Source organism: Engystomops pustulosus, chromosome 1, assembly GCF_040894005.1.
Source record: "Engystomops pustulosus chromosome 1, aEngPut4.maternal, whole genome shotgun sequence".
NCBI lineage: Eukaryota > Metazoa > Chordata > Amphibia > Anura > Leptodactylidae > Engystomops > Engystomops pustulosus.
Window position 1 is genome coordinate 255,795,113 of NC_092411.1, and position 24,005 is coordinate 255,819,117.

The 24,005-nt window shown below is 39.6% G+C and overlaps 1 protein-coding gene across 11 annotated transcripts in view; it reads left to right on the forward strand.

Moving 5' to 3' along the window:
- The window catches only part of RBM47 (RNA binding motif protein 47), a 111,009-nt gene extending 91,728 nt beyond the window's left edge, over positions 1-19,281 (forward strand). For 8 of the 11 annotated variants that reach the window (XM_072125293.1, XM_072125272.1, XM_072125282.1 and 5 more), the window contains 4 exons: positions 4,657-5,822; positions 9,569-9,775; positions 11,932-12,128; positions 13,641-19,281. In XM_072125293.1, coding sequence (XP_071981394.1) covers positions 4,688-5,822; positions 9,569-9,775; positions 11,932-12,128; positions 13,641-13,880 — 1,779 coding nt within the window. In that variant the 5' untranslated portion in view covers positions 4,657-4,687 and the 3' untranslated portion in view covers positions 13,881-19,281. Of the gene's footprint in view, positions 1-952; positions 1,013-4,656; positions 5,823-9,568; positions 9,776-11,931; positions 12,129-13,640 lie in introns of those variants that run through there. The other 3 variants (XM_072125247.1, XM_072125256.1, XM_072125339.1) reach the window with 3 other exon arrangements.
- Positions 19,282-24,005: the final 4,724 nt, after the last annotated feature.

Sequence of the window (24,005 nt, forward strand, 5' to 3'; positions counted from 1 at the left end):
TGTATGGAAATGTATAGCTGGTTGGATGCAGAATATGGGTGAAGGTCTGTCAAACACCCCAGATTTGGCAGGTGCTGACCATGTAATATGTATTGGATGTTCAGCCTATGTTGAGAAAGGGTCAGACAGAGAATTACAAGTGACGTATGGAGGGTCGGAAAGATTAACATTCGGATGTGCAAACTTTTGGCCAACTGATATTGAATGTGTTTTACCATCTAAAGGTTACTATAGACTAGAATTTGGGTTGTCATTTATCATGGTGAGGTCTTTTTTCTGGTGCTTATTTAGCATTTGGATTTTTGTGCCATGTTAAATATGCTCAATCTCATGTTTGGTTTCGTTTTAAGTTGGCAAGTCCTCTGATCAAAAAGTCTCAATTTGTGCCTTTTTTTTCTCCTTCTATGAAACAATTTTTCTTACGTTAAAGTTCTTCTGGCACAGCTGTGCACCTATTTTGGTGCAATTCAGCCGATTCGCTTAAAAAAGGGCAAATGTAACAAGCAAAACAACTTATCCAATTACGGTGATAGGAATAGGCGCAAAAATGCACAAAAAAAGTATGAGCAAAAAAATAAATAAATAAATAAAAACTAAGATAAATGACCCCCAGTGAATCCTACAAAAGATGGAATCAGCAGTGAGCCAGACTAAGTTCTCGAATGATGGTTAACCTAAGTGGTGAAAATTGTCTAAATTTTATCTTTTTGTCTATGGCTTCCTTAACATGGAGAGACATAGAATTTATGAAATACGTCCATACTATTGTACTAAGGGTCAGTTTATTTTTGACAACTGGGCCCGGGTGTAATCCATTATTAGTAAGTTACTGGTAAAGTTTATTACAGTTGAGACTGTGACGCCATAAAGAATGTGCTGTAACTCATTATGATGTGGCCCTCACCAAGACAACGTCATTCGAATAAACAAATTAAAGGATAATTGTGTCCTCCAGCTTGTAGAACCAGTATGTCAACCAACTGTACCAGATCAGCTACATGCATTTCTATAGGTATCTAGATCAAAGAGATTACAGAAATTTCCCAAGAATAGAAAATTCCTGGGATGAAAAACCATAGCACTAAAAGAAAAATCTCACATATGTAAAGGTTTTCTGCTGACCTCCTCCTTTCATAAAGGCTGAATGCAGAGTTTGCCATTCAATTATTTGGGAGCACAATAAACAATAAGCATATAAATTGATATTTTCTGCACTATAATAGTCCTGAATGGAGAATGGCCGCTCATGTGTGGCAAGGTCTCCGTTCATGGTCTCCATTCAACTGGCCTCGGGAAGGAGGTCAGAAGAAACCAGATAGGTGTAAGTCCTAGAGATGGGACTTACATCTATCATATTTTATGTCATATCCTGTGGAGATGTCAAACATATTAAACATGAGGATACCCCTTAAACTGTGTAACAAACTTTTTTGGTAAGTTCTCATCCAATGGGATTAACCCTTTGAAGGTGAGCTACTAAACTAGGCAATACTTTCCCCACCGTAGTTAACCCATATTCTATAAACTGTAGACTATCATTTATTTTACTCTCAGTAGATTAGTATTGTCACATGAGTAGGGGATAGTCATGCCATTTACACTGAGCATAGCTTCCCAGACTCACCTACTTTACCTAACACTTAACCCTTGTTATAAAGAAAATGGTAAATTACATAGATGGTAATTGGTAATGACCAATTATTACGGATATATAAAGTACAGATTCTCCATCCTGTTGTATCATCCCTATTAATCCCAGTTACACTCATGGCATACCATTTACAAAGTACATTGAAGAAGAGATATCTGGTGGGCACTATCTTCACCCCGGCGGTATCCTTTCCACCATGTAATAAGACCATGGACCGGGACCAGTACACACAGTACAGGACTATATGGCGGTGCTCAGTCGGCATAAATGAAAAATGACAATTCTTAAAGTAGAGCAAAGTAACGACACTCACCAACACCATAGAGTGCTGTTACTGTGCTCTACTTTAAGACTTGCCGTTTACAAAGAGTATGCAATATGGAGCATTTCTGTCACCAGATTTTAACCGAAATAAACTAATACCACCCTCCATTAGGTTATGAAATATACTATCTAGAATATACTTTCTAGAATATACTTTCTAGAAAACATCACTTGTTTACATATATTAATTAGCAGAGAAGAGTCATATTTTGCCTGAGATGAGTCAAGTTTTTATACTATCTAAAAATATAGTGTCCTATTAAAGATAACAATGATCTATCAGATTGAATCAAATTCCAGCCAATTTATAACAGTCTGTACTTCCGGTTCTGTAACTCACATAAGCACACGTCCGTAGATTTGTCCATATGTCCACAGCATTGAGCTATAAGAATAGATAATCTAAAATTAGATAATGGGAATGCTTTAATTTACTAAAGCAGACATGTCATGAAAGGAGACAAGTCTACCTTACGAATATAAATTAGTAGGACATTATTATTCTGGCTTAGGAAGCTCTAAGTGTGTATGTGTATTCACGCCTATAGGTCATAGGGTGACATGTTACTGGAAGCTTCTACACAATTTTAGAACTTTCCTTCCTTGTATGAGGTAACATGCAAATCTCACTGCTTTACCATAATATTACCATGAACTACATTACAAACAACCATCAGTAATATAATATATATGCACCAGTGTATATATCAGATGTATAGTCCAGATGCACATACCTGAATGCTATACAGGTTCCTAAATCTTCCACTGCAAAAAAAGGACTGATATGACAATATCCAGTCTGCTTTTTAATGGGATGTCACTGTATTGGTGTAATCAGTAAAGATTTCCCATATAATTGAAAGAAGGCTAGGGGCGGAACTACAAGGGAAGCAGCCATAACAGCTGCAATGGGGCCCACAGTGCCATCTGGGGTATTGCATATGAATGTGCTGTATGTGTTTATATGTGATGTGTATATGCTGTATGTCTGTTTATATGGCACTGTATGTATGTGTATATGATCTATGTATGTATATATGGTGTGCATATACTGTATGTATATTTTTAAGGGTTAAGTGGGGTTCCATTGAGTTCGTTATGGGGCCCTGCCTCTCTTAGTTACGCCACTGAAGAAGGGTATCCTGATTTACGACAAAATAACAGGATGGCTTATAATGAATTTGTTGGGTTATTTTTGGGGGTCACGCATCTGAAAACTATTCATGTAATGTGTAATAGAGACTCCTCAAAGAGTAGATGTGAACAAACATAAGATACAAAATAACATTTTGATAGAACAAGTCCTCCATATCAGATTAGTAAGAGCCCAAAACCAAGAACCCTGCAGATCAGCTGATAAACAGAACAGATAGCTCCCTTCTCTGTGTAGTGGTCAGATCAAGTTACTGCGGATGAGGTCCCATTTATTTTCACTATAGATAAACTGCAATGGGGGTAATTTACTTACCCGGTCCTGTCGCGATCCAGCAAGGATTCGGGTTTTCCGGCGATTCACTAAGGTTGTGCACCCGATGTCCACCAGGTGTCGCTGCTGCGCCGAGGTCCACCGGAGTTCACCAACCTATTCCTGGTGTATGTGAGTGATTTTGCGACACAATTAGTTTTTTAAACTCTGCGGTTTTTCCGAATCCGTCGGGCTTTCCAACGGCCACGCCCCCCAATTCCTGTCTCATGAAAGCCGGCGCGATTGCTCCGAAATCTCGGCGGAATTCGGCGCAAAGCGGAAAAAGCCAGGAAACCCGACGAAAGTGCGGCCGCGTAGCCCTTAGTAAATGAGCCCCAATGTCTCTCTTTAGCCAGTACAAAGAGAAAGTAGCTGTTTGCTTCCTTTTCCATTCTGTGTTTAACAGATGCTGTGGGGTGCTGGGTGTTGGACCCCCTCTGATTTCATATTGATGCCCCATGCTTAGGGTAGGTTATCAAGGATTTAGGTCTGGAAAAAAATCCTTTTATAAAGTAGCACTATATTAAAGGAACACTCCAGTCAAAACTAATTCATGGTGCAGGACCTGATGGGAGGAGCAGGACTCATTTTCATTGTATTCCTAGAACTTGGAGTCCTGCTCCTCCCTCCAGGTCCTGCACAAGGTATAATTTAATGAATCAGCTGTTCCTTCAACATCACAAATCTGGTTTTCTCACTCTCTATAAAATAATGTGTATGAACTAATTTGAAGTATTTTTTTAATAGTTTTGTCCAATTACACTCCACCACACTAACTTTGTCTGTATTTTTAAGACACATTCTGATATTTCAGCGTTTATTTGATCTTCTTCTGAATATGTCTTGATGGCATCTCCTGATAAATTGTATATTTATTATTGTACAATTTATAATACAGATTTAGAATATTTTTAATAGTCTTCGCCATTCAGAACTTTGTATCCGAAAGAATGAATTGTGCTGTATATTTCCTTCCTAACTGTTGGGTGAGGGGTTGTACTGGTTGTGTTGTGCAAGTCACTGCTTGATAAGGAGTGTCTCTCACTACCAGAGTTGTATTTCTTCATATATTTGTGGTTCTGTTGTAGCCAAGTTTTGCTCTGGGAAGCAGTTTTAGACAAAGGGAGAGAGAAGATTTATCTTAAATGCAATTATTTTGTTTACGTCCTATCAGCGGTGCATCTATTAATTCTTTGCCATTCTTCTTCTTCAATAGGTTTCAGCAAGTACTGCATGACTTTGGCATAATGACAGCAGAGGATTCGATTGCCATGATGAGTAACGATTCTACTAATATGTCAACATCAAAGATCACAGAGGGAGTTGTCGGTGCCCCCAACGAAGCCGCTCTTATTGCACTCATGGAACGGACCGGGTATACAATGGTTCAAGAGAATGGACAGAGGAAATATGGAGGTCCACCACCAGGCTGGGAAGGTCTCCATCCCCCACGTGGATGTGAAGTGTTTGTGGGAAAAATACCCCGTGATGTGTATGAGGATGAACTTGTTCCAGTCTTTGAAAGCGTAGGTAGAATATATGAAATGCGTCTCATGATGGACTTTGATGGGAAGAACAGAGGATATGCCTTTGTCATGTATACCCAAAAGCATGAGGCCAAGAGAGCAGTCAGAGAACTTAACAACTATGAAATTAGGCCTGGAAGACTTTTAGGTGTTTGCTGTAGTGTAGATAACTGTCGACTTTTTATTGGTGGCATTCCGAAGATGAAGAAGAGGGAGGAGATTTTGGAAGAAATATCTAAAGTCACAGAAGGGGTCTTAGATGTCATCGTCTATGCTAGTGCTGCTGATAAGATGAAAAATCGAGGCTTCGCCTTTGTAGAATATGAAAGTCACAGAGCCGCTGCTATGGCACGAAGGAAACTCATGCCTGGAAGAATCCAGCTTTGGGGCCACCAGATCGCTGTTGACTGGGCAGAACCAGAGATTGATGTTGACGAAGATGTGATGGAGACAGTAAAAATTCTTTACGTAAGGAACCTGATGATTGAGACATCCGAGGAGGCAATTAAAAAGATTTTTGGCCAGTACAATCCAGGTTGTGTTGAGCGCGTCAAGAAAATTCGTGATTATGCATTTGTGCATTTCACCAGTCGAGATGATGCAGTCCAGGCCATGAGAAACCTCAATGGGACAGAACTGGAAGGCTCTTGTATAGAGGTTACTTTGGCCAAACCTGTTGATAAGGAACAGTACACACGTTACCAGAAAGCTGCTAAAGGAGGAGCACCGGCCACAACTACCACCACTGAAGTCACTCAGCCTAATTATGTTTACTCTTGTGACCCCTACACACTAGCTTATTACGGATACCCATATAATGCTTTAATTGGTCCAAACCGTGACTACTTTGTGAAAGGTTGGTAACTGTTACTTATACATTTTTGTGTTTATCTGAATAGAAGTTCAGCTACGATTATTTCAGTCTCAGACAAGTTCGTTCAGTACTGAATTTTTCTGGAGCAGATTTGGGGATTCTTCATCCTCCAAATCTACATCAATTATCTACTCTATCCATATTTGGAAAAAAGTTCTGTCCTACCGATGAAGCTTCCATGGCAGAATCACCACAGAAACCGTGGCAGGTCAAGGTTGAGGCATATCTGTGTCCAAACCTGCTTTATGCTATGGATTCTTCATTGTATTAAACAAATTTAGATGCAGAAGAAAACCCCAAAATCTGATCCAAAACAACTCTGTATAAATGTATTCTGGAAGCTATAGTCTATAGTGGTATCAATTTTACAAAAAAATTGACCATCTTTTCAATTGCTTTTACTAACAAGGACAATATAGTCTATAAAACTATATAAGTCTATATAATCACCCATAGGCTATAATGGAACGAAATGTCATCACCCTTTGGTTTGACATATAAAAATGTTTTCATAAAATCTAGAAATTTTTTAAATGGATGGAAGAATATTCTTTTATTCTCCATTAGGGAATGGGATTGATATAGATGGTAAATGTCAATATGAATAGGCTCTAATAGGGACATGCATGGAAAATAGGAAACAAAGTAAATGATTGTTGTCCAGTAACCAATAATATACCATAAAGCACATGTTGCATAGTTTACTACTTGGATTTTTTTATTTTACAAATTATTATTATTATTTTTTAATACGGAGTAAGTTCAGGCCTGTTTTTACTTTCCTCATTAAGGAAATCTAGATGTTGTATCTTTGATCTAACAAATCCTTCTGTCTTTCTTTCTGCAAATTTGCAAAAGATCATCTGAAATTTTTATGAAAAGCAAAATCCTGCAAAATGTTTGTATAGTCTTGAACTTCTGTAGCAAGCATATTATCATGTGACGTGATTTGTCATTGTTCTGCCATTTCCATGATTGCTGACTAGTTATGTGGTGCATTGTGACCCAGTGGAAGGGAAAGCAAACCAAAAGTGATGGATATGGGTGCAATGAGGCCTGTAAGTGTCCTGGTTGCATGGTAATTAATACAAAAAAATCCCTTTAGGGCTAATTCACACAGATGATTTTGGCATGGATTCTCCGTCACCCATTGAAAGTGAAGGGTGATATATATTGTGAGCATACTCCAGATAGGTGCTGCTTGGAATATATGATATATTAGTCAAAACCTATGTCAAAAAAGTTACCAGTGAATTGTGAACTAGACACAAATAGTTTCACAGTGTTATCATATCCTTAACTTTGGCCAAACTTTGTCTATTTCATTAAAAAAAAGATAACTATGTAATGTGGCTTAGGTTTAGTTGCCGATATTTCGGGCAATCTAGGTTAATTAATGTTGTCTGTGCTTGGCTACAATAATGGTTTTGGGGACGGAGTTGGTTGATGAGTATACCCATAGTGGTCTAAGTTGACTACTTAATATTTACACTAAATAGATACTAAATTACATTCAATCTAAAAATAAAGACAACATTTTAGTTTAAGGGGAACCTGTCAACACAAAGCGACCTAATAAACCACCACCAGTATGTTGCCAAGGAGCTGAACACCTCCATGTTTCTTTCATGACCCAGTGTGGTGGAATCATCCAGAAAATCAACTTTGATGTGAGTTGTAAATTGGTTGTATAAAGTCAAGGAGGAGGAGATTTTAACATTGAAGTCAAGCTCTCTTCCTCAGAAAACCTCCTTCACTGTTATTGATGGCCCTGTGTCCAGAGACATTACTGACCAGATCTCCTGAAGTCTGATGCGTGATTTCAATAACAGAGGAGGAGGCGTTAGGAGCTCCCACCTTGACTTTAGTGTTAAATTCTCCCCCTTCTTGACTTTATAAAACCAATTTACATCTGACTTCAAAGTTGATTTTCTGGATGAAGCCATCACACTGGGCCATAAAAGAAACAAAAACTAGAAGGTGTTCTGCTGCTTCACAATATTCTGGAAGTGGTTTGTTAGGCCAATTGCTGATGAAAGTTTCTCTTTAATATTGTAAAATCAGAGAAAATTTTTATTCTGAGAATGAGCTTTGATGACATAATAGATGTTATATGAAAATGTGGTTTTGTAGATGTATCCAAGTGTATGGGATGCCACCATGTACAAATGCATCTCTATATGTTCGGATCTATCTACTCTACCACCCGTAAAGCAGTGTCACTGACTAAATTCACTTTACATCTGGCCTTGTAACAGTTTTTTAAAGTCATCTTTTCCTAAAAAAAGATATGTAAATCATATGCTAATGACTGTAAGTGTTCTAGGGGAAGGGGAGCATGTTAATAGATCCAGGAGGAGCTCTGGTGACACCCCTAGAGCACTTGCAGCTCATTAGGATATTGAAGCACTTCTTTATAAGGTACAAATCAGGCAGTAGATTTTCTTTAATATTGAGAAAAAGATGGCCTCATCTTATCACATAAAGTATAACATACTATGATACAAAAAAGGTATCCACAATTAATCTACATCCAAATACCTGTACATTCCCCCTACTCTGTAGATTGAACTGTAAGACGTCAGACGTGGAGGCACATAGAAATGTCCTCTGCCCTTGTAATGTATGTGACGGCTGATAAGAGAACATTACCAAGGTCATCTGACCACTTTATTTCTCTCTGGTCACAGTGCACCTCATTTCTCGGTTATCAGTAATTCCTTGTTTGTCACCTGATTTCCTGGTGGTTCTACCTTTGACATGTCATTATGTAACCATTTGTTTTCCTATGCCTGGCATGTATTTTACATCCCACTTTCATACTAAAGCTGTGTACTCTTTCTAAGCTAAAATACAAGATTTCCATTTGCCTAAATTGCAAATTTGGCACATGCTAGATAACAATACTCCTAGACAGGATGCAAAATACATGAAATATCCGAATTTGACCATTTGCCTTCACCAAAATTATACCAACACTAGCTATACCCATCAATATTAGGAGAACTGTCCAACTTTTTAATGTACATCCAGGCTTCCAAACTCTTCCATGATGGAGGGATCAAGAGTATAAACTGTTCATCTTCAGTCCTTTAGTTCATAGGGAAGATGAGCCACCACCAAAGTATTTGGCAGCTGCTTTGCCCATCTACCCATCAGAACACACCAAGCTTGCACGTATATGCAGAGGTTGAGAGTATTTTGATGCTATCCCAGTATAGAATATCTCGGAATATAAAATCAAGTATTTTGCATTCTGTCAAGAGTTGACATCATTGTGCGTCAATGTCTAAGTCTACTTGTATCTTAGCTTCTATTTCCACAAAACTAAATTTCGATTAGCTGTGTTTCCATTTGGAAAATGACATTGCACCAAGATCTCTACAATCTTGGGAGGAGAAGTTTAGACAGTAGAGAGGATAAAGTTTTCCAAAAACATTCTTAACTTAGTGGTGGAGATATAACTTGTATCTGCTGAGCAGACTCTACATATGAAGACCCTCTGAGGCTTTCAGGCCTGGGTTCAACCATAGGTTATGTCCTTGCACATTGGCTTGGTTGACTGTAGGGTGAATGGAGAACGTGTAGAGAGGGTATGTGAATTTTTTTTTCCTCATTGCGTGTCATTGCCCAAAATAGAAACACCAATCTATTGCCCATCATATGCTCATGGAGGCTTTCGTTGTGATCTCCTGTGATTTCTGATTGTGTTATGTTGGTATTACAAGCAGGCAGCATAAGAGGCAGAGGGCGAGGTGCAGCTGGCAACAGAGCCCCTGGTCCCAGGGGCACCTACCTGGGGGGATATTCGGCTGGCCGTGGCATTTATAGCAGATATCATGAAGGGAAGGGTAAACAGCAAGAAAAAGGCTTTGAACTTGTACCCAACCTGGAGTTACCAGCGGTCAATCCAGTTGCTCTTAAACCCGGTACAGGTTAGTCTAACATTTTACACTGATCCCTAATAATTTAATTCATTCCTTTAGTGGAGAAAATGGAAGGTGTCTACGGAAGCTTATATTAAAAAGTGGAGTTAAAATTTAAAAAAAAACTAATAGAGGATGTAAAGAGTCCCTGGACCTACACTTAACAGGATTACTAACAGGAGGTCCAGGAAAATCCCTGCCCCATGATCACTACTTTATCATGTATAGCTTCATCTGTTCTATTCTTAACTTTGTACTCTAGGTTTAGTGCTACTTTAAAGGAACAGCCCGAAATAAGAAAAACATTGTTGCTTTCACCCTGAAACAGTGCCACTGTAGTATAGAGGCTGTCTGCAGTATTACAGTTGCTTCCTAGTGGAACTCCATCATAAATGGAGGTCAGTGGGAATGTCAGACAAAGCCCGTACCAAGGGTGGCGTTGTTTCCCAATTTAAGCAACAATGTTTTTCAAATCTCATACACCCCCGTAACATGGTCCATAACATAATCTAGAAAGGCCAATCCCATTCCCCTATATAAAGAGTACAGAAGGGCTCAACTACTAGTAGATGTACTTGTAACAAATTACTCCACAATCCATACTTCCTAACTAATGTATTGCTAATGAATCAGTCTTGACTGTACAGGGATCTATTCCTCTTATCTGAAATTGATCAATCATTTTGTGTTCCTTGATCATTATTTCCCAAATCACTCATTTGCGCCTTCTTATCTGCTAGACTAACATGCTGTATCTATGGTATATAGCTCCGTACAATGTGCCGAGGATAGTCATTCATATATGGAAATATCTTCATCTACCTATAAAAAGATAAACATCTATGGTTATTATTACTTATTATAATTACTAGATAGTGGTTTGTACCTGTTACTTATTATACATAGTAGAGGAATGCAATAGATCATAGAACATTCAGGATAACGGAGTGCCTTGGATTAAAAGGGTACCTAAGGGTGTGGTCGTCCCCCAAAAGTCTTTTGATAGTTATGACTTCACCTTAGAATAGGCCATCATTGGTTTTCAGACCCCCTCTAATATTTGTAGTTGGCCTACCCTAAGTATAGGGTATATCAAAATCCTCAAATCCTCAATAAATCCCTTTTAATGGAAATCTACCATGAAAATACAGCATGATAAACTAGGGGCACATACTCATAGATCCAGTCACTGTGACTCTGGGAATCTTCTTGTATTTGTTATTCGTTGTCTCCTCCCTATTAAAATTAACTTCAGGCAAGTGCCAAAAAGGGGAAGGGTGAGATGTTCTCCAGCACAGTGTAACAGCCTGTGAGGCTACAGCATCGGGGGACTCTGGTAATGTCCCTCATTGCAATTGGGGCACATTATGGCTCCTTCTAAAATAAACTTTTAAAATTATGCTTATGAACAAGAAAGACTACCCAAGCCCCTCTGTGTTGTAGCTACACAGGCTGTTAGTGGGAAGGAGCACTTCTCCCCAGCCCACTGTGCACTCACTGCTGATACGCCCTGCTGCACAGTGTAACAACAGTTTGTGAAGCCAGAGCACAGAGGGGCTAGGGTAGCCCTTCTTGCTCATTAGCATAATTGTAGAAGTTGATTTTAGAAGAAAGGAGGCCACGGATAAAGAATAAAATATTACCACAGTCACAGTGCCTGGATCTATGAGTAAGTGTCCCTGGTTTATCATGATGGATTTTGATGATAGATTTCCTTTCAGCTGCATTCCGAAAATTGTACGTTTTATTCTGACACTTCTATTCAGAACTCTTATGTTTCTGCTGAATACTTACAAAATTAAAGGATCTTGTCCTGAACTAAATCTGGCTTAGAAGAATGATAAAAAATTAGGTTCCAACTTTACTGTTATGAGATTTGTAGCTTACGTGACTACCTTGTAGATACAATAGATACATCTGCTGAATATAGACTGCTATAAACAGCAGCCTGTAATTTGCTGATGTCTATTAGGCAAGGACGGAGCTAAATACAGCACTTCCAATTATAGCATTCTCCCTGTTGACATATTGTCATTGCCTAATATGTCATATAAGGAATTTTTTTTTTACTAGCAAAATTACAAATATCTTAAGGTTATTCTACTGAACAATAAAAATTCAGCTTACATTGCTGCCTCCACTTATCTAATTTGTATATGTTTTAGTGGCCATTCCAACCATCGGCACCCAGTACTCCGTATTCCAGGCTGCATCGGCTGCCAAGCTTATGGAAGAAGGAAAAATCCATGGGATGGAGCACATGATCAACCCAATCACAGTACAAGCCGATCCCGCCAGTGCTGCGGCTGCTGCAGCTGCTGCTGCGGTTCTTCCATCCGTGTCCACTCCTCCACCATTTCAGGTTGGTATATGTAAGATATGGTCATGTGTGTTTAGTAATGATGTATAGGTATCAATTCATATTCCAATATCATATTCCTTGTTTTGTTCTATCAGTAATTTGTAGCAATGGTAATACGTTTTTTGCTTTCCTGTACATACATTTCGATTTTCTCTGATGTAATCACCATACAATGTTATTTCAGTCACTACTTCTGTCTCTTTTTTATCGTTCTCCCAAACCTGCTAGAACTTGAATTGTTATTGCACATTGCCATGGTATTTTATTGGATTGCAAAATCAAATGTTCCCCGCTGACTAGATAGGCGCAGCTTTATACATGTATTGTGCAAGTTTCACTTATTTGAATATATACAGTATGTCAAGTGTCAGTGATCTAAAGTGAATCAGAATTGCCACTCACTGACATTGAAGACTTGGTGCTCTATACTCCCAATAGTCCTATCTATTCCATAGCATATGACATACAAACCCCTTGGGGTGATAATAATGACATAATGGGGCAGATTTACTTACACGGTCCAGTCGCGATCCCATGGTGCGTTGTCCGACAAGGATTCGGGTCTTGCGCGATTCACTAACATCGTGCGTCCGAGTTCCTTCCTGTGTCGCTGCTGCGCCGAGTTCCGCCGGAGTTCACCTTCTTCTTCCTAGTGCATGTGAGTGCTTGATCTTGCGACACAAATCCTTTTTTAAATTCCGCAGTTTGTCCGAATCCGTCGGATTGTCCGTCGGCCACGCCCCCCGATTGCTGTCGCATGCAAGCCAGCGCCGATGCGCCAAAATCCGATCACATGCGCCAAAATCCCAGGGCAATTCGGCACAAAACGCATAATAAATATGCTGGAAATCCGTCGAAAATGCGGAGTTCGGACCCTTAGTAAATAAGCCCCATTGTGAATCAGCCTTTAATAGTTTAGGGAAGTTTTCCATGATGACAAATTCCCTGTTCACAAATAGTGCAATAAAAGTGACAAGAGATAAGAGTCACTTATCACACGTAAGGGAGTAAAGGAATAACTAAGAACTGAAGGGCAAAGTTAAAAGATAATGGGAAGTGTAGAAGAGGGAGATCATGTTTCCAGCGGCTGTAGATATAGATTAGTCGTCATCTATTACAATGTCTGATTTTATCCAATAGATCAGGGAGAGATGAAAAGTCGCTTTCCTATGGAGAAAGAATGGAATTGAACATGGAGAAATTTTTCCTCTTATATAAGAAATATTAAATCTTAATTTATTTATCACTTTAAAACTAACCATAATCTTTACTTCCAGTTCAGCAAGACTCCGTCCATCACTGGCGGCCTCTGTTGGTAGAGAGAGGCACTGCACTGACACCCCTTGGGGCTGTATCCGGTGTTAGGCTGTAGCGGTTGTCATGTAAATATGACATCATTACCAACAGAGGCGGGCAGTAATGGGAGGCACCATGCTGGATCGGAGCTAACATCGGAGGTATCCGTTAACTTCTGTATGAATGTGTAAATCATTAGCATTTTCTGTATTTCAGGGCCGTCCAATAACTCCAGTGTATACCATGGCTCCAAACGTTCAAAGGATTCCTGCCGCAGGCATTTATGGTGCAAGCTATGTCCCCATTGCAGCTCCGACCACAGCCACGTTAGCCACACTACAGAAGAACGCTGCCGCCGCCGCAGCAGTCTACGGAGGATATGCTGGTTATATACCTCAAGCTTTTCCTGCTGCAGCCATCCAAGTTCCATTACATGACATCTACCAAACCTACTAAAACTGTCATCTCAAGGAAGGGGGGCAGGGGACTGAAGGAACTCTAAAATATTTATGAAGAAGAAAAAAAAACCGAAAAAATATATCCTTAGAAGAATATTTTATATATGTGAATTTTATGTTCTTTTTTTGTTTTTAAGATGCATTTGTTCATACATTTCTCTTTTTTTTTTTGTGTTTTTATGCTTTAACCATATAGTTTTATATTATGTGGTTCGGTTGCTTAGGTTTTTAACAGTATATACATAGGCAACATATCTGGTATGAAGGTTTGTGTTTGTTTTTTTTTTATAGCTATATAATTATAGTACACTGTGCACTAGAGATATAAATATATAAATATATCTGTATCATGTAGTACATTAAATAATATTGCAACTTAAGTGTATATGTCTGTAAAAGTACATGAGCAGCTATAGAATACAGAGTAAATATTCCATATTTAAGAAGTATATATAGAGAGAATATATAGATATTTGGAAGGTACTTAATTTATAAGGATGAACTGGAGGATCATGGGAATAACTAGGAATATATATGGCGTCCGCCATGATGTGTAAACTAGTCATCTCTTTGGAAGGAGGAGAAGAGCAGGCATGTACTATTGTAAATGTTTGTGCCAATGAATCCGATGCCACTGGAATTTAAAGACACCAATATTTTGGATATATTATTGTATAGGGTAGACCAACCATCGGGCATTACGGCAGTGTCTCAGGGCTCCTGGCCAGAGGGAACCCACAGACCCTTAGTTATAACTTTCCTTTAAAGTGCAAAAAAACTAAAGCAGTGGGTAATGGGCACCTCCATGTCTCAGTGTGTGCCCCTGCTTATCATCCGCTCCTGTATTATCCACATCGGATGCTTCACTTCTTTCAGCAAAGTGATGTGAGTGTTACAATCCAGTGCAAAATGATGTACAAGTCACCAATAATCTTTGGTTAAATATTCAATTAAAAAGAAAAACGTCAAAGACTGCCACAGGTAGACACGACACATGATAGACAAAGCCACATTCATGTTCTCCTACTACAATCCTGCAACATCCATCACTTTATCAGTTTTTACACTGTGGTCAAGGCTCATACAATCCTAGTTAATAAAAATCTACATTTTAAAAGTCAGCTCTTTCAAATTTAGATTTCAGTAAATATCAACGCTTCACAACACCTTTTCAACTGCTCCAAGCCATCTACTTACAACTGAATCAAACCAGTTTGCAACCACCACTAGAGGGAGCTCAGGAGCTTACAGAATACAGTAAAGCACTATGCTGTAAGTTCATTAGCTCCCTCTAGTGGTGGCGGCAGCAGGATTAAATTTTTCTAATTTAACTATCTCTCCTGACAGGCCTGTTTTAGTTAATCCTTTATATTCCCTATGATATAACAATTCTGGACAAAATCTCTTTTCTTTCTGAAATTTTGCTGTCCCTCATTCATTCTGTCTAGAAAGAAAATTTAGAACTTATAGTAGCCAACAGTCCCAAATTTTCTAAACACAATCTTGCTCCCTGCTTTAAAAAGAGCAGGATTTGTATCCCAAATTAAAAAATGGGCATTAAATGTCATGGCTGCATTCACACTACCGCAAAGGGGACGTATATTCACGGCCAACGTATATACGGCCGATATACGTCCCCCATAGACGGCAATGGGCGCGCGGCACCGTACTGCTCCGTGCCCCGTGAAAAAATAGGACATGTCCTATTTTTTTAAGGGCATACGGCGCCGTGCGCCATATATACCTACGGAGAGGGGCGGGGGTGAGCAGCGCTCTCCCCCTCCTCCTCTCCCCACGCGCTGCCGTGTGCCCGCCGTGCTACGGTACCGGTCGTGTGAATCCACCCTTAGTCAGTATGATAACAAAGTGTTAGCTAGTTTTCAAAAAGGTCTAATTGGACAATGTAAGGGACACCCCTCTCATTGGTGAAACCCAATACATTCATTAATTTCTTAGAGGAATGGCACAATGTGTAATTCTATTAAGAAATATTTGTTGTAATATAGGTGTCAAAAGCGCCATCCTTACAACTTGATCTATTTGGAGGAGCTGAAGCTGCGTTGTACCCCTAAGTAATATCTTGAGGTACAATGATATAGGCAGAAATTCACTTTTTAACACTGAATTTGGAAGTGCAGTAAAAAATGAGGTTGTGCGGTTATTGCAATTTTCATTTGTTCCATTGCCAAGACCCCGGCAAGGCCTGGTATCTACTGGCATAGTACCTGACACTGAATGATGGTATCTTTGATATTGGGGATGAAGCCACTTTGTGCCATTTGTACATTTTGCCTATAAAATGACTTTCCAAGTGCCTGGACTTTAGTACTTAGTTGCATTTACTATTAAGCATACAACTCAGGAATTGCTGCCCTTAGTAGATATACAACTTACCCAACTGCAATGTATAGGTGTAGCATCCATTCATTCATTTTATATTTCAACCTCTAGCTGCTGTGCTGCCGGCAGTCACGTCCTGGGAACTCGAAAAACTGGATTATTTACTCACCTTTTATATTGTGTTTGTTATTTGCATGCTTGTTTTGGGTATACTATTGGTGTCTTCTAGTATAAACCTGTTGTCTACCATAAGAGGTGGCATCGGCCCCTGACTGCTGAGCATTAGGGTTGCTGTTTTCCTTCACGGTGGATACTTGATAGTGTGTATTTCAGATAGCATGATGTGTATTTTTTTCTTTTGTATTTTTTTGCAGTTTTTTGGAGGTAGAACCATTTATTTCATATATGTGCTTAAACAAGTCCTTTTCTGTTAGTGAATATATTGTTGCAGTGTTTAGTTTTTTTTTTTTTGCTTTATTTTTTTTTACAGCCTGTTTAAAGGCTTTAGAACAATATTTAAGATTTAAATGCAGCATTTTCTTGTGTTTTAGGTGTTTCATATTAGTAACACGTTCTATTGTGCCATAATGCTGCGTTGGATTTGAAAAATAGAATATTGTTTATATCCTTTTTATGTTTATTTATTTGCTCTCCACAATATGCTCTTTGCTGAATGTTTGTGCAACTGGAGCACATGGCCGTATATGTCACATGGTTAAATCATTTGCCCCAATTTGCTATGTAGCCACTGCAATTCACAGCAATGTAATATGGAGATCAGCGCAGTAGCTTCCCCATGACACTTACCATGAATAAGAACCATGCAGTTCAAAACGTGTAGGTCTAGTCCAAAGTGACCATGACGTCTGTACAGCTTTTTAATCTGCTATGAAAATAAAGTTTTAATATTTTATGGAAGTGCTGCGACATTTTTTCCATACCATGACACTTTATGGTTGGGTTTAGATCAACTAAACCTAGAATCAACTTTCGGGACTGAAATCGGTTCTCAGGTGCCCCTGACTCCCTTGTCATGGCTACAATAAATTGAGAAGTCTTGCATACAAGTTTTGCACAGTTTTCTCACAAATTGATTTTGCTAATATAACAGCAGTGATGTCGCCAACACTGGATAAAATTCAGATTATAATGCAGATATATCAGGTGTTCTATTACTGTTAATAATGGATCAACGAAACGCACACCTTGTCCCGGCTGTAGTAGAATTTCTATCACACATTTTAGGTATTTGGGTATTACAAGGACGTCTTTGCTCTTAGTTACTGCAGCACCATGTAATACAGAAGTGTTGGAAAAGATAGAATCATCCTCAGGGTGTAGCTAGGCGAGGAATGCACCCTAAGTCGTGTTGGATGCCAAAGAGGAACCCCCTATTCAGTCTATAGTGTTCTAAGTAGAACCAGGACAGCAATAACAAGGCTCATCCAACAAGCATCAATGTATGAATTGTGTCCAAGATAGGGTTAGTATGTTTTGTCCCTAAAGTTGGCCAAACACATTACATTAACCTCTGTTTGGAGGGATCCAACAACCATTTAATACATAGAGCGGTGTTTCCAATGGAAAGGAGATGATTGGGCTATTCAATTTCAGTATGTCTGATCATAATAATAATAATTATTTGTTTATATAGCACACACAGACCAGTATTTTTTTGGAATGTGGGAGGAAACCGGAGGAAACCCACACAAACACGGAGAGAACATACAAACTCTTTGCAGATGTTGACCCTGGCACTTGAACCGAGGTCTCCAGCACTGCAAGGCTTTAATGCTAACCACTAAGTCACCGTGCCACCCTCAATATTTTCATTCTATTTAAGCCTCCATGAATAGCAGATTTCTCCTACCTCTCTTATTTATAACACATGCATCCTTAGCCTAGCCAAGTGTGAATGTGTATGGAGGAGTTGAGAGGAACATCTTTTGGCTAATAGACATCTGAAGTGTATGGTAATTTTAATAGTAAATTATACTGGAAATATTCTGGATGCTGAAAAGTAACTGTCCATCTGATAAATGTATTGTTATGTAGTATACAGAGTATTGAGTAGTGGGAACCACAGTCGGACCATATGCAGTCATAAAGGTTACAAATGTTGTAATACTAGTACAGGACACGGATCTGAGGAGCCTGTAGGCACAGTTAGACTGTGGCCTTAGAGTTAATGCGCATCAAGTCATGTACTGCTGAATTTACACTCTCATGTGTAAGTGACCTAGGAACCGATATAATCTGACCCAGTATTGCACCTCATAAACTGTTGTATGTAGATGCCCCTTGTGTTTGGAAAACTATCTCTGGGCTGAATGTTCTACCATCCGGAGGTGGCACTCGGAGCCCTTTCTGTGGGCACTCAGGCCATCACCAGAGACGACTCCAGGTATCTTCCTGCAGTCCCAGACAGCCCAGGACTTGCTGTGCACAGACTACTGGAGGAGTGGGAAGCTGAGGACAGATCTGGATTATCATTGTAGCTCCTGCTCCGGGACTGACAATTCTTCCTGTTTATGGGACCCTGGAAGGAAGCTACAACGATCATCCAAATTTCTTCTATTTTATGCTTTATTGGTGTCCTCAGGGGGCTGATATGAATGACAGCTGTGACTGAGCAGTGAGTATAAATCACAAATAAAATTTCTGTGTTGGCACTTTGCGATAAATAAGTGGGTCTTGGTTGTAGTTTGGGCACTCAGTCTCTAAAAGGTTCACTGCATTAGAAGATCCTGCTACCTAAAGGATTTGGTTAAATGTTTTTTTTATACCATTTCCCTAACACTACTGATAACAATTTTATTTTTATATTTAAACTTGAAATGTGAGTTTATGTCTTAAGAACAAAATGCACACAAGAAATGGGGAAATATGATAAGCCTTATTATTCTTCTCAAAGTGTTGACTGTGTGGAGTCTTATCTCACTCCCTTGCAGATACTGGTATTTGTGTTTCTAAAAGCCCTTATGTTCAATGTGAGTTTGTTTCTATATTTGCTTTGTATTTTTTAGAGTGTAGAAAATAAAGCATCTCTTAAAACCACATTGACTCATGGTTCTTTACCTCTAACAGAACAATCTACAGCTGTGCCCACATGTATTAGACAACAGTTATTTGTGGTATGTAGCTTTCAAAATAATTTATTTTGAATTCAGTCATCGAATTTTAAAGGGGATTTATAGAAATTCTGGGAAATTCCTTTGAGGGCAGTGCAGAGGTAACAAACAAAATTCAATTGGTTTTGACCAAGTCATGGTGTCCTTGGTCCATGGAAAACCATTTCCTCTAATGACACAAGTGTCATCTGGTGGCCCGCGGATGCAATGTATTGTCCAGTCTGGGTCCGTTTATTAGGAGATTTATTAGATGTGTCTAAGAGTAGAACTGTTCTAGTTGCTCACTGGAACCAATCAGAGCTCAGCTTTCATTACATAAATAGCAGTGGGAAAATGAAAGCTGAGAGCTGATTGTTCTGGTGTAAGACACTTATGAGTAGTTTTGACTCTAACTACTGGTGCAACACGGTAAACAAAGTAGAGAAAGTATTCTTTGGGGGTCATTTATCTAAAACAGAAGGGCAGTTTTATTTGTTATTTTTTGTAGCAGTTGCGCCAAAATTAGTGACTTTTTTAAATGACATCATCTGGATTCCAAAGATCAATCAGGCAAAACACTGGAAAACTCATTCGCGGCAACCATAAAAAAGCTTTGCTGGGTGGCTGGAAAAAGTCACAAAAATAGGAGCAAATCCACTAGAATAGTCGCAAAAAGAAGCGCAAAGAAAGTAAAAATAAGGTGACAAACACCATTGTTTTTTTGTTAAAATTTTGTTTTAAAAAAAAATGCACCTCTTGTCTCAATACACCCAGAGTGAATGTCCGTGCTGTGGTTAGGTTTGGCCAAGCTCGACTGAGAAGTCACTGTCTATTTGTAGCTATAGAGAGACAGCATAGCCAGAAGGAGAGAACCTGCCCTGCAGATACTTCTTCATAGGAACTATTGTATTCAGGGAGAAGTCACTGTTTTGTGCTGTGCGTCGTTAGAGCTGTATGAAACTGATGACAAGTTCCCTTTAAATCTAGTCCACTTTGAAGTAATTGATAGAGAAAACTGTGAAACTAACTAGTTCAGCTCATTTTTATTGAGCTTTAAAAAAAAAGGTCTGTTTAAAGGTCTGGTAATTTTCCAGTACTTTGAAGGGGAAAGAAATCTGTATTATAGACTCTGTGCCAGTGTGTGTGACAAGCTAAAAGATTTACACCACAGCATGACAAATACTCCAGTAATAGAGAGACTATAAGACTTGTGTGGGAAAACAAAGCCATCCGTAGATAACATTAAACTAAGGTGGGAAGAAAAACATAGCCAATCCCAAAATGTATAGGGGGTCACGGAGCAGTGGGTCATATAGATGGTAATGATGGTGGACACTAGAGTATACTGACAAATATGAAAATACATTTTAAAGGATGGGATAAGAAAAGCATTGGCTACATTGTAAGGCAGCCCCTTTGAAATCAAGCATGACTTTTAGGAAGCCTAATGACATGATGCAGGATAAAAGCCAAACCAACATATCTATACCAAATGGAACAGACTCCCAATTGTTGATGGCACTGTTTCGATATCCATGCATCTCATCAGAACTGGATTACAAGGCAGTCAAGAGATAATGTTTTCCTTGTTCAATCCTGGAAAAAGTATTTGCATATTTTTCTAGAATCTTCCAGAGAAGCATCAATGGCTAAAAGACTTCCCACACCTGTAGAGATGAGCTTAAATGGCCTTGAATCACACCATCTCCATATGACCACACCCCCTTTCTCCAAAACCATGCCTCCTTTGGCGGATACGTCAGAAAACTGCCAAAAATGGTTTAAAAGTCTTCATAAATGTGTTGGAAGGCATTTTAGACAATTTTTGTTTGGAAATCCGTCATTTTACCGCGCAGGAGCAATACTGAATTCCCCCCATTATCTTAGCCCTCATGTTATTTTTCTTGTCCGTATTATATCTATTGATTAAACGGAAATTCATTACTTCCGGATCATACACGCGGCTGTGGTCTTCACTCATCCGTGTGTGACCTCAAAATTCAGAGCAGGTCGCATTCATGCCCATGAAGTCTACTCACACACCTATGACCAATAAAAGGGGACAGTAGTACGAGAGACATGGTTGGCAGTATGGTACATGTTGGCTAGCAGTATGATAGATGTTGGTTGGCAGTATGGTACATGTTGGTTGGCAGTATGGTACATGTTGACTAGCAGTATGGTAGATGTTGGTTGGCAGTATGGTACATGTTTGCTAGCTGTATGGTACATGTTGGTTGGGAGTATGGTAGATGTTGGTTGGCAGTATAGTACATGTTGGTTGGCAGTATGGTACATGTTGGCTAGCAGTATGGTACATGTTGGTTGGCAGTATGATAGATGTTGGTTGGCTAGCAGTATGTTACATGTTGGTTGGCAGTAGGGTACATGTTGGTTGGCAGTATGGTACATGTTGGCTAGCAGTATGGTACATGTTGGTTGGCAGTATGGTACATGTTGGTTGGCAGTATGGTACATGTTGGTTGGCAGTATGGTACATGTTGGCTAGCAGTATGGTATATGTTTGTTGGCAGTATGGTACATGTTGGTTGGCAGTATGGTACATGTTGGCTAGCAGTATGGTACATGTTTGTTGGCAGTATGGTACATGTTGGTTGGCAGTATGGTACATGTTGGCTAGCAGTATGGTACATGTTGGTTGGAAGTATGGTACATGTTGGTTGGCAGTATGGTACATGTTTGTTGGCAGTATGGTACATGTTGGTTGGAAGTATGGTACATGTTGGTTGGCAGTATGGTACATGTTGGTTAGCAGTATGGTACATGTTTGCTAGCAGTGTAATACATGTTTGTGGGCAGTATGGTAGATGTCCATAAGGACCTTCACCAACAACCCCCTCTATCAACGTCCTCAGTCCACAGAGAAGTTCAGGCCTGCCACAAGGGTGCCACCCCCTCCCTGACACTTGGAAGAGTACAAATCTTGGTGTTTTCGCAGATTTAGGTATTTGTACTGGTTCAAGGACCTGAGATGACATTGTTATCCAGGTCCTTAAACCTAGGGACAAAAAAGCAAGGCAATTAAGGCTTTAAGAAGGCATGGACCACTTTTCAGAGATCAACAGCAGTGTTTACTGATACAGTATGTACATATGTGCTTTGTATATAAGTAAATTCACAAACGTTTCCCATAAAATACTTTGCGGTGCACATCGCCACTGAGTACGTGGTGCCATATGAATAAATGAGCCATAAAGAATCATAACAACAGAGAGTTACTGAATGAGTACCACTGATAACTTTCAATGAACTATCTATTATTTCATGCTGACAATTCACTACATTTGTTGTGTTGACATAACAGATGAAGCGGAACTTGGCAACACAGACAGGAACCATTATAAGATGTGGGATTGACATGTGAATACTAGAATTCCCATCTGCTGCCAGTGGCTTTTTAAAGGAGATTACAAATAAGCAAATGTCTCTATAAATAATCCAGCATACTGCATTAGATAGTGCTATAATTTGACATATAATGCTTGTTTCAGGTCCCAAACTATTTTGGTCCCGTATTATTATTGACCTATGCATAGGAAAGGTTATTAATGGATTATAATTTATTTATAGTAATGAGCGGACTGAAATCACAAATTTCGGGTTTGTACTGACTTTTGTGGGTACAGGACCTGACCCTGAACTTCATCAGAAACCCAAATCCACACCCCCAGCATTTGGGGCACTGAAAATAGCCAAAGCCAATAGCTCATTCCTGAGCGCTGTGACCAAGCCCCTAAGAGTGGTACCGATGTTACTGCCCTGATGGTGGCCCCTATGTTACTGTCCTGATGGTGGCCCCTATGTTACTGTCCTGATGGTGGCCCCTATGTTACTGCCCTGATGGTGGCCCCGATGTTACTGCCCTGATGGTGGCCCCTGTGTTACTGTCCTGATGGTGGCCCCTATGTTACTGTCCTGATGGCGGCCCCTATGTTACTGTCTTTATGGTGGCCCCTATGTTTCTGCCCTGATGGTGGCCCCTATGTTACTGTCCTGATGGTGGCCTCTATGTTTCTGCCCTGATGGTGGCCCCTATGTTTCTGCCCTGATGGTGGCCCCTATGTTACTGTCCTGATGATGGCTCCTATGTTACTGTCCTGATGGTGGCCCCTATCTTTTTGCCCTGATGGTGGCCCCTATGTTTCTGTCCTGATGGTGGCCCCTATGTTTCTGCCCTGATGGTGGCCCCTATGTTTCTTCCCTGATGATGGCCCCTATGTTTCTGCCCTGATGGTGGCCCCTATGTTTCTGCCCTGATGGTGGCCCCTATGTTTCTGTTCTGATGGTGGCCCCTATGTTTCTGCCCTGATGGTGGCCCCTATGTTTCTGCCCTGATGGTGGCCCCTATTACTAATGGAATACCATACAATAAAACTGCCCTAGTCTATATAATGTGAAGTGTCTCATTTCTCATTAAGCAATTTTATTCAAGATACTATCAGTTGCTGTTGCTGTAATAAAAAGGTTTATTACTTGGATTTTTATTGCCCTAGGGCAAAGTGACAGCCAAAGATCATTCGTGAGAGTATTTATTGTGCTGTTGATATTTGTTTGTTTTGTTTTCAACTCAGATTTATTAGGAAAAGGCAAAAGAAATTCACATTACAGAACAAACGCCTCCCATCCGGAGATGTATTTTGACAAGTATTATC